The sequence below is a fragment of the Microtus ochrogaster genome, linkage group LG2, assembly GCF_000317375.1.
Source record: "Microtus ochrogaster isolate Prairie Vole_2 linkage group LG2, MicOch1.0, whole genome shotgun sequence".
NCBI classification, from domain to species: Eukaryota; Metazoa; Chordata; class Mammalia; order Rodentia; family Cricetidae; genus Microtus; species Microtus ochrogaster.
In genome coordinates this window covers 48,126,050-48,137,206 of record NC_022028.1, presented here as the reverse complement: position 1 = coordinate 48,137,206, position 11,157 = coordinate 48,126,050, and the positions used below count along the sequence as shown (strand labels likewise).

The window sequence follows — 11,157 nt, the reverse complement described above, 5'->3', positions numbered from 1 at the left end:
CGGAGCCTGGGCAGATGACAAGCACGGGTCCCGGAGCGCAGGCAGGTGCACTACCCGCTGTCTCCCGCAGCCCTCGGGACTGCCCGAGCCTCGAGACAGAGCCGTCTCCTACCCTGCAACAGCTGCAGCAACCTCGCCTCGCTCCGCCCGCCCGCCCGGCACGCGGCTTTTTCCGTAGGAGGGCAGGCGGCGGCCGGGCCCGCCCCTTTGAGGCGCGCGCCCCGGAAGTGGTCACGCGGCGGCGCCGGGGCCGGAAGTGGACGCGGCCGGCGGCGGCAGGCGGCCGGCTAGGAGCTGCCTGGGGCCGGCAGCGCGAAGGCGCGGGCTCAGCGGGCCCCGCGCGGCCTCGGGTACCCATGGGGGGCGGGGGGCCGGGCCGGTGACGCCGGACGCCCATGGACGCCCCTGAGGAGCCGCAGCCGCCGGTGGTCTACACCATGGAGAACAAGCCCATCGTCACCTGTAAGTGCGGCCGATCGGGTCGGGGGGGCGCGGCTGGGCGGGGCAGCTCCCACCTAGGCTGACACAGTTGATCTCCGACCTTTCCACCAGTGACCTTCGACCCGCTGTGCAGCCGGTGCCGAGCAAAGGGTGCTGCTCGATACTGTCAGAGCTGCTGGTCCAGGACCGGGCCGGCCTTCCCCGCGGGTCGGCTCTTTTGCGGGCTGAGCTGCGCACTGACCGCAGCCCCGGTGGGCAGGCCCCTGCTCTCCGCAGGGCGCAGGTGCTCTTCTTCAAGTAACAGACAAGCCGGAGTGGCCGGTGGCACCCAGCTCTGGCTGGTCGAATCTTCCTGTGCCTGCAGGCTCTTTGCTGAGACGGTAGGGCTGCTCTACTAGCGAGTTCCCGCTCGGACAGCCCCTTCTGCACTTGTTCTTTCTCTCACTTAATACACAGACACACACAGACACACACACCCTCTTCTGCTCTTGTTCTTTCTCCCACTTAATACACACACACACACACACACACACACATCCTTGTGTACTTGTCCCTTCTCTCAATACACACACACCTGCGTGCGTGCATACGTGCCCGCGCAGAGGGATTGTTTCTCTCTGCTACAGAAAAAGAAAATTCTTCCCATTTTTAACGCATAACTTAAGAATTGAGTAGGTTTGCAAACCATGAACTCATGGGAAGTGTTGACATGTTAGTTGACGTTTTGATGGCTTGCAGTGTTGTCTCTCAAAGTACAGGTGTAGGTAAAGTCTCTCAAATATCACAGGTGTGATATTTGCCTGTTGGAAGTTCATTGTGTATGTGACCTTATGAAGGTACTTTTTCTAAACAGGAAATGCTCTTTGCAAAACCTGGTGCTAGGTCCCGGGATTCCCCAGGTCCCCAGCACACCCTGCTCTGCTCTCTTCTTTGGGCCCTTGGAGGAATGGGCATACTCCTCCCAGCCCCCTCCTGTAGCCTCCCAGACATTTCATAGTTAAAGACTTTCACTGCTTTGTCTAGGTGAACTTTCTCAGGGAAGTGGATGTATCTCCCTTAGAGTTGGGAAGCTTGCATAGTTCAGCAGTAGCTCTCTCCACTCCCCCCCCCATCCCCTCCAGAATGCTTGGCAGCTGAAAGAAAGCCGTGCCAGACTTCATGGGAAGGCAGGTGGACAGATGTGGCAGATCTGGTCTGGAGGCTGCCCCACCCTGCCCAGGTGCTCCCTGGTTCCCTCTGGGAAGTTGCACCCGATTCATGCTTGGGTCCAATGTGTTCCAGGTACTGAGAATTTTCCCCCAAGTGCTATGCACAGTAGGAATCACAGATAAGCACTTACTGCCTGGAGCACTGTCCACGCACCTGGTTGTATTTCCCGCCCTTAACTTTGAGCATAGGCATTCCAACCCTCAGAAGCATTTATCAGTACCCTTCTGAAGGTAAAGCTCCTTGCTCTGAGGTATCTACTGTGACTAAAGGGGAGGGATTCATTACTCTGTTAGTGCTTGGAAATGTGTGATATTCCCTTTCTTACCTTCCAGTGTGTGGGACAGTGGTAGCGTGCAGTGTGCCTTCCTGTAGGCCTGTTGGAGTTTGGGATGTTGGTGGGGAATGCCATGGCTTTGAGGTAGCATCGTAAGAAAGTGTGCAGATGGTGTCCCCGACTTGGAAGGTACAACTCTTCATTGGAGTTTCAGAAAACAAAGTAATTTCAGAGAAAGGTAAAAACAATATCTTTAAAGTAAAACCTTTCTTTCTTTCTTTCTTTCTTTCTTCCTTCCTTCCTTCCTTCCTTCCTTCCTTCCTTCCTTCCTTCCTTTCTTTCTTTCTTCTTTCTCTCACTTGGAAAACCTGACTTGACAGTGTACACTCGATGCCATTTTTATGTTCCTGGGACTGGAGCTTTGGCGAGCACTCACCCTGGTTCCACTTCATTCCTTCTTTATCTTTTTATGCTTTGAAGGAGAAGCAGTAAAAGCAGGTCAGAAGTCTACCCACAGGCCAGTTCACTCTTAACACTTCTATGCTGCACATTACAATTCTCTTCGTGTTTGCTCCCCAGACAATGTTTCATCTTATTCAAAAAGTTCTTACTTTAGATCTCCTTGAACCCAGCCAGTCTGTTCATTTGAAGATGAAAGCAGAGTTCATGTTTATCATTTTGTGTATGTTCGTGGATGTACGGATTCATTACCTGTGGAGAACAGAGATCAGTCTCAGGAGTTGGCCCACCAGAACTTTCTACCTTGGCGTGTTTTTATACAGGGTCTCTCTCTGGGACCTGGGGCTCTCCAGTTAGTCTGCCTACTAGCGAGCTGTAGGAATAATACCTGTAGCCACCTCCCCATTGCTGGGGTCACAAGCTTGTCACTGTGGCTTGCTTTTCACATGGATTTTTAGGACCCAAGCCTGGATTCTCACGCTTCCCCGGCAAGCATGTTATGAGCTAAGCTGTCCTCCTTGCCTTTTTCTTTGGACAGTGAATCTGCTAGACTGTGGGCATGGGAAGAATGGAAAGTTCTCAAAAGGTTAGGGGGAAACAGAAGAGATTGTTGTTTGAAAATATTGCTGAGTTAATGTTTTGAGGCTACAAAGCCATTTTTTAACCATAATTGGAAGATTCTTAATGTCTTGCCTTATGGGCTGTGGAGGAGAGACCCCATCCACAGAGGGTCTGTTCGTGCCCTGTGTGGAATGTGCGGGGTGCCAGCTGGGCAGCCCAGTGAATCACCTCATCAGAATGATTGATGCTACCATAGATTATTCATCATGAACCATGCTCAGTGATACTGAAATCCAGCCGGTCCAGTGGTTTACATGTTAAGTTTCAGCTTAGTCCCCCCCCCCCCCAAAAAAAAAAAAACAACTAGGTTTCTTTGTTTCAGCAAGAAAGACAGACTCCAGACCCAAGATCTGTTAGGGGAGACCCGTGTGCTCATGCAGCAGAGACAGTTGATGCCCCACTGTCTGTAGCTTTCCTCTGTGGTGCAGCACATGTGTTCACCTTGGGACACGAAACATCTAAGAGATAGCAGCTCACCAGGGACAGGTCTAGTGCTGTAGTTTTGAAAGGAGGAAGAAGGCAGCAGAGACCAGCGAGTCTGCTGTGTTTTGTACCTGGTTGGAGTTGGACTTTCCCCTGGAGGTGAGAGTTAATAAATTTGGATTTCCTACCCAGTCTGAAAGTACAAAACAAAGTAACTGTGAAGTGTGTTTTTCTTAAAATTAGTAAACATAGCAGTGGCGGCACACACCTTTAATCCCAGCACCAGGAGGCAGAGGCAAACGATCTCTGAGTTTGAGGCCAGCCTGGTTTATAGAGCGAGTTCCAGGATAGCCAGGGCTACATAGATAAACCTTGTCTCAAAAAACCAAAAAAAAAAAGTAAATATAGGTGTGGGTGGGAGCAGAGGGGGTCTGCAGGTATGGCAGGCAAGAAGAGGAAACCATATAATCACCTGCCCTGCCTCCCCAGTGGTGGGATTAGAACCCAGGCTCTCACAGGAGCCCAGCAAGTGCTTAGCTGTGGAGCTGTATATCCAGTCCTGTCTTTACGTTTTGAGACTTACTAAGATACCCAGATTAGTTTTAAATTTGGAATAGTCCTGCCTCAGCCTTTCAAGTCACTTTTGAGATTACAGGGTTGCTTTAGCACACCTGGCTGTGTAGGCTTGCCTGCCGTCCACCCATGCTGGTTAGGAGTTCTTGTGTTTTCCAGGCCATTTCAGCAGTGAAATGGACAGTTAGGTTGACATGAAGTTAGAGGAATCAGTGTATGTAAAAGAAACTAGCCAGGAAGAGATCCCCAAACTTTTCAGGTCTCAGTGTCTTGAATGTCAGAGTGTCATCTGGCTATTGTATGTAGTAAGACCTTCCCTCGGTCTGTCCTAGCAGTCACAGAAAGGCTGTTGTACTAGGAAAGTTCTTTGTTGGCAGATAGTGTCTTCCTGTGAATGACATGGTTTAGTAGTGTGAGTGAGTTTTCCTGGGGCATCACAGGGTGAGCTCTGCGCCCCACCTGCAGGGGGTGGGGGTGAGAGGCTGCAGGCTGAAGGACTCCCTGGCACCTTTCTGTGCCCCCTAGCCTCCTCTAAGTGTTCTTCTGTGTCCCACCTTTTCTTGCCTGATCTACCCAGGTCACACCTGTCTATGTCTGCTCACAAGCTGCCACCCTAGTCACAGAACGTGGTCTAAGAGAGCATTTGTTTTTAAGTTGCAGATTGATGGCTTTGACTTTCCCCCTCTCACGACTGATTCAGTCTCAGCAAATATTTTACTGTGTTTGAAGTAAGTCTAGGATCCAGTCACCTTTCTTACCTTTATGGTGGGCCCTTCTTTCTGTCTGTGGGATTCCTGCAGTGGCCTTCCTGTATCCACTCCACCTTGCAGAGAAGGCATAACACCCAGCTCCCCAGCTCAGGCCCGCTGCTATCACACCCCCTTTCCCAAGGCTAAGCTATGGCTCAGTGGTGTCTGCTTGCTTAGCATGGGCAAGGACTCTACCCTAGCACCATGAAAACCAAAAGAAACCAAGAACCTTCCAAGGCCTTTCAAGAGCCCCACCCCTCCCCAGCTAGCCTCTGACGCTGCCAGGAGCTTTAGAGTCTGCCCCTGCCTCTGGCCTAGTGGTCTCTGTGGCACTCTCTGATTCTTTGCCTCCCTCTTCTCCCAGCTTCTGGGGACACAGTAGTTCCTTGCCTGCCTTGTGGTACCTGCTCAAATGTCACTGACCCCTAGGCCTGCTTTGCCTATCATACCTCACTTGTGTTTGGGATCCCACTGACGTCACCCATTTTTCTTGGCACAGAGCTCCTAAGAGAAATATTTGTTTTTGTCTTTGCTTATTGTTGTCAGGCTAGAGTGTAAAGCTTCATGACTAGGGGGCTTGATCTATTTCACTGCTGTGTTCTTGGCACCTTGAATAGCATTTGGCAAGTGCTGGGTGCTGAGTCTGTTTGTGTGGCAGATGAAATAAGCGAGTGCGTGTTCTCTCAGGGAACATCCTGTGGGTATCTCTTCATGCTTCCATGAGGTACGTTTCTGATGCCGTAATGTTCTCTTCCTCTGCACTAAAAGCTGTAGAGAAAACTCTCAGAGACTGCTTGGCTTGTTCTTAGGTAAACTGAACTTGTCCATTCTGTTTGGACTTTTAAGTAGGGGAATACATGTTTGTAGTAATAGGAGCGGCGGGGCTGCGTCCCCAGCACCCAGGCCGCACCCCGGCTGCCTGGCTAGCTTATGCCCCGAAATAATTACACGGACACTGTATTCTTTTAAACATTGCTTGGCGCATTTCTATCTAGCCTTTTCTCGGCTAACTCTCGCACCTGGACTAACCCATTTCCAATCATGTGTGTCACACCCCAAGGTGCGCTTACCGGGAAGATTCTAGCCTATGTCCATCCTGGGTCGGAGCTTCATCGCGTGTGTCTCAGAGAGCAGAGCTATACCCGCATCCGCCCAGGAGCCAGGAGCATGGCGTCTCTGTCTGAGGCGTCTGCCCCCAAGAGGAGAACTGTCGAGTCTGACCTCACTTCCTCTTCCTCCCAGCATTCTGTTCTGTTTACTCTTCCCACCTATGTTTTAACCTATCAGGGCAAGCAGCTTCTTTATTTAATTAACCAATGACCTTCCTCCATCACATGTTAATCCAGTAAAGCAAACCTAACCGGTATGCCAGGGGCACGTTTGAAAGCTAGCGGCAACTGTGTTTGGGTAAGTTTTCTTCATTGCAAGTCAGTGCACAATTAACATCACAGCCAAACTGAGGCCTCTTGGTCACGGGCTGGCCTTGTGCTGGGGGAGCCACCTGGCTTTTAGAAGAGGCCTCAGAAGATGCAGTTGTCACTCCAGTCATCTGCAAGATCATAACATGCACTTTGTGTTTGGCATCTTGGAGAGACATTGTGCATTAGTTCGTTCTGCCGTCAGCAGTTCCTTCCACCGATGGCTGAACAGGGAGCTATCATGTGACCAGTCTGCCTCCCATTTATTTGGTCACTAGTTGGTGGACTTTTGGATTGTTTCTACACTTTGGCTCTTGTAGTCCTGCTTCAGGTCTTTGTGTGGACTTGCGTTTTTATTTCATAGAGGATTCTAGGAGAATGGCTGCGTCACATGGTGAGCTTATGTTTAGCTTTTTAGGAAAGTGCCAGCTCCTTCCCAAAGTGGTTATACTGTTTAACATCCTTGGCACTGTGCAGCTTCCCACATCCTCACTGACAGCCTGTTGTCTGCCTTCTCCCTGTAGTGGAAGATTCCTCTCTCTGTGTTTGTTTTGAGACAGTCTCACTGTGTTACTGTATAGTCCAGGTTGGCCTGTAACTGGAGCTCTTCCTGCCTCAGTTTCCAGATGATGAGTGCCCCACACTACAGCCCTTAGTGAAATGTTTGTTTTGAATTGTTACTCAATTTTATTTTCCCGATAATGCACCTTTTTATCAGTTACATATTTGAAGGTATCTTCTCTTACTGTCGTTTTTTCCTTTTGTGTGTGTGCATGTGTGAGGAGGAGAGAGATTGATGTTGATAGTGGGTGTCTTCTGTACCAGGTCTCTTCAGAACTCTGTACTCACTGACTGGTTAGATGGACTGACAGACGTGTTCCAGGGATCTGTCTGTCCCCCACCACCTTCCTTCTGTCAGTGCTAGAGTTGCAGACCCTACAAACAACCACAGCCACCTTTGACCATGTCCAGGCAGACATGGCACTTTATCCCCTGAATCATTTCCCTGGCTCCTCTTTTGTTAGAAGAACCCATGTTCTTTAGAATAGTGGTTCCCAGCTTTCCTAATGCTGTGATCCTTCAATACAGTTCCTCGTGTTGTGGTAAAATTATTTTGCTGCTACTTCATAAGTGTAATTTTGCTGCTGTTATGAGTCATAATGTAAATATCTGATGTGCAGGACACCTGATGCGCAACTCGCGAAGGGGTCGCGACCCCGGGTTGAGAACTGCTGATGTCGCACATGGAGAGAGCGGTGGTGGGTGTAGGACACCTGTGTGAGATGACGGGCTGTTGAAGAGTCCTTCTTCAGTGAGCGTGGACTACATTTTGGTTAGGCTGCAGTTTCCTGGCATGTAATTCCCACATGTAAACGAGGACAGTCCTGATTGGTTGCTGTTGGTTAGGGCAGACCACTGTGTATGCAATCTCCCCCATGCAGATGGAGCAGCTCTGTGGTATAGGATTGCTCCTGATGTGTTTGGTGAACCATTCACTCTTCCTCAGTGTGGGTGGAATGGAGCTGCTGACCAGGCTTGCATTGGGGACACGTTCCCCTTTTGATCTCTCCATCATGGCCTTCCTTTCACACGGCCATGCTCTGCCCAATCTTGGGGGGTTGGTTGGAAGTTTCTTCTTTAGTAGTTTCTTTGAGCTGAGCAAGGGTGCTGCATGCTCGGCCCTGTCTGTAGTTGATTACTTGGCAGGAGTTCCTGGCAGGCCATGAAAAGGGAACCATACTTGGCATAATTTTGGTAGGTTTGCATTGTCTCATCTAGGAGGCTTATGAGAAGTGGGCTATAGTACCCAGAAAGATGGAGGCCATGGCTGCCTCAAAGGGGTTAGGGTGTTCTGTACATGAAGGGCATGTAGAGGGATCTGAGCAGGCTTCTGTGGGGTCTCTTGAAGAGAAAGTGCAGGTCCTTAGTTGATTACCACTTGAATAGGCTCTCCTGCCTCTCCTATGTTTTGTGGGAGACAGGATTTTAACCTGGACCGATGAACAGGGTCCTGACAAGTCGGTAGAGCCTTTTACATTGGCTGGAGTGACCACCTGAACGATGGCGTGTAAACTTTTAGATGTGCCAGGCCCTGGCTTACCCAGGTCGAGCTGAGAATCTGGGCAGTGCTAGTAGAAATTTGCTTTGGGATATTGCTAATTACATTACTCTTTGCTAGGCTTTCCTGTTGGGTATCTAAGACCATGTTGGTAGCCCTAAATTAACCTCTTTGTTATGGTCAGTCCAGACTCCTTAGGAGTTACTCAGAGACTTAGGAGCCCCTTGGCCCTTTTTATCTGAAATGGGTTAGGGGTCTTACTGATAACATGACTTCCCTTGAAAGCAATGAAGACCTTTCCCTCTTTGTAGAAGGCACACAGATCTGAGAGTGGAAGCACACAGATGTGGGTCTCCACTTCTCTCTGATCAAGATGACGGGGGCTTTGTCAGAGCTGCAGACCCTTTTAGAGGGGCTGGGAAGATGACTCAGTGGTTAAGAGAACCCACTTACAGTTCACAACTGCCCGTAACTCCATCTCCAGGGGTCCTAACACCATCTTCTGGATTCTACAGCCACACACTCCCCGCATACGTGTGTGTGTGTGTGTGTGTGTATACACTCACACGCACAATTTGTAAAATAATAAAAATAATCTTCAAAGATACAAGCTTTTAAAAACATAGCTACAAAATTTGCACTTAAAGCATTTTTTAAAAATATGAGCTAGTGAATTTTAACTCACTGTGTCCATTGAGACAGATGTTTGCCATGTGGCCCAGCCTGGCTTCAAACTCGTGATCCTCTAGCCTCTGTCTCTGAGTGCTGGGATAGTAACAGTTGCACACTACCATACCTGGCCTCCTGTGTGCCTTAACTTTTCTAAAAACATAATTTGGATTAGTATTCAAATAAAGGTCTTTTTTTAAAAAAAATTGTTTTATTTTATGTGCATGGGTGTTTTGTCTGTGTACTGCATTTGTGCAGTGCAGTAGAGGCCAGAAGAGGGCATCAGATCCCCTGGAACTGGAGTTACAGAAAGTTGTTTAGCTTTTGTGGGTGCTGAGATTTGAACCCAGGTCCTGTGGAAGACCTAAACAGTGCTTTTAACTGCAAAACCATCTTCCAGCTTCCTAAATGAAGTTTTTAAGTAAGTTAATTCTCTTAGAACCTCTGCTCCCCTCTTCCTTTTTTTTTTTGGTTTTTCGAGACAGGGTTTCTCTGTGGCTTTGGAGCCTCCCCTCTTCCTTTTGCCTTCCAGTATTTTTGCAACCCTATTGCAGCTGTCCTTCAGAATTCTCACTGTTTTAGTAGCTGTAGCTAGGAGCTCAACATTTTATTCCTTTTTGTTTTGCTTTTGCAAGAAAGATTGTCTCATTATTGGTGGTGTGTTCCTCCATCAGCAGGTACACGATGTCTTATTGTCTTCCCACTAATTCCTAAAGACTGAAAATGGTAAGATTCTAATTTGAGTGGTTTTTCCTCATTTATTAGTAGGAATACTTGAGTTAAAAAGCATTTAACATATAATACAATACATATTATACTTGCACGGAACCTACACACACTGTTCAATACAATATAATATAAATACATGCCTATTTATAGTACTTGGTATGCCCTTCACAAAAGTATCTTCAGAGCTGCCCTACTGTTCTCTCTCTCTCTCTCTCTCTCTCTCTCTCTCTCTCTCTCTCTCTCTCTCTCCTCTCTTCTCTTCCCCTTCTCTTCTTTCTTTTCTTCATTTCTGTGTATAACAGCCCTGGCTGTTCTGGAACTAACTCTTGTAGACCAGGTTGACCTCAAACTCACAAGATCCGCTTGTCTCTGCCCACTGAGTGCTGGAATTAAAGGCATGTGCCTTCACCGCCTGGCTCACTGTTCTCCTTAGTGACAGTTAGCTCTTCCAGTATCATGAGCATCCTTGGTGTGTTTGGCCACTTGCTGTTGCTGCTGCTGCATCAGTGTGCTTCCTGCCTCCGATCTGCAGCCACCATCATCCAAGGAACCTTGTTTCCTTTTAATAGAAATGCAGTCTACAAGCTTACCTTGACTTGGACGCTCATTACTAGGTGTACTTGGTGGAGTCTTTTTGTATTTTCAAGATTGTTAGAGTTAAAATTCAATACAGCAAGGCTTTATTTACTCAACTATTCTATCTTCTATACATTCTTTCTTTCTGGGGGGAACTCTCCCCCTGTATCTGTAACTCAACTTATGACACTATATGTAATCAGTATACTGAGGCTTACACAGCATTTACATTAGAGCTATTTATAGTGTGTAGAACAGTGTGTGTAGGTTCCGTGCAAGTGCTGTGCCACCTTATGTTAGGGACTTGAGCATTGGTGGAGTTCCGTATCCATTGGGGTTTGGGGCAAGTCTCTCAGATCTAAGGGACAACTGAATTCTGCTCTCTACTTTGGAGATCTTTACCTAAGTATCCTAATGCAATTTTATGAAATGGTTTCTCTTACTATTTAAAATAGTATAAGCTTGATGAAATGACTCAGTAGGTAAAGTCACTTGCTGAAGTTTCATCCCTCAGACCCACATAGTGGAGGAAAGGACTGACTCCTGTCCCCTGACCTCCACATAGACACATGGCCCATGTGCAATGCTCTCCCATCATTTTTTTTAAAGTATCTTTTTTTTAAAGATTTATTTATTTATTATGTACACAACATTCTGCCTCCATGTATGCCCGCACGCCAGAGGAGGGCACCAGATCTCATTACAGATGGCTGTGAGCCACCATGTGGTTGCTGGGAATTGAACTCAGGACCTCTGGGAGAGCAGCTGGTGCTCTTAACCACTGAGCCATCTCACCAGCCCCCCATCATTTTTTTTAAACATATAATCTAAAATAGAATGTGAACATTTTTATTTCCCTCTCTCAGGTGAGATATTGCCGACTCCACTGGTTTCTACACCTCTGCTTTTCCCTCAGTGTGCCTTGCACTGTGCTGTACCTGGAGTGTGGGCCCAGCC

General features: G+C 48.2%; 1 protein-coding gene across 1 annotated transcript in view; it reads left to right on the top strand.

Moving 5' to 3' along the window:
- The first annotated feature begins 272 nt into the window (after nucleotides 1-272).
- Trappc10 (trafficking protein particle complex 10) overlaps nucleotides 273-11,157 on the top strand; it is a 68,997-nt gene continuing 58,112 nt past the window's right edge. The window contains exon 1 of the mRNA XM_005360282.3: nucleotides 273-462. Coding sequence (XP_005360339.1) covers nucleotides 396-462 — 67 coding nt within the window. The 5' untranslated portion in view covers nucleotides 273-395. The remainder of the gene's footprint in view (nucleotides 463-11,157) is intronic.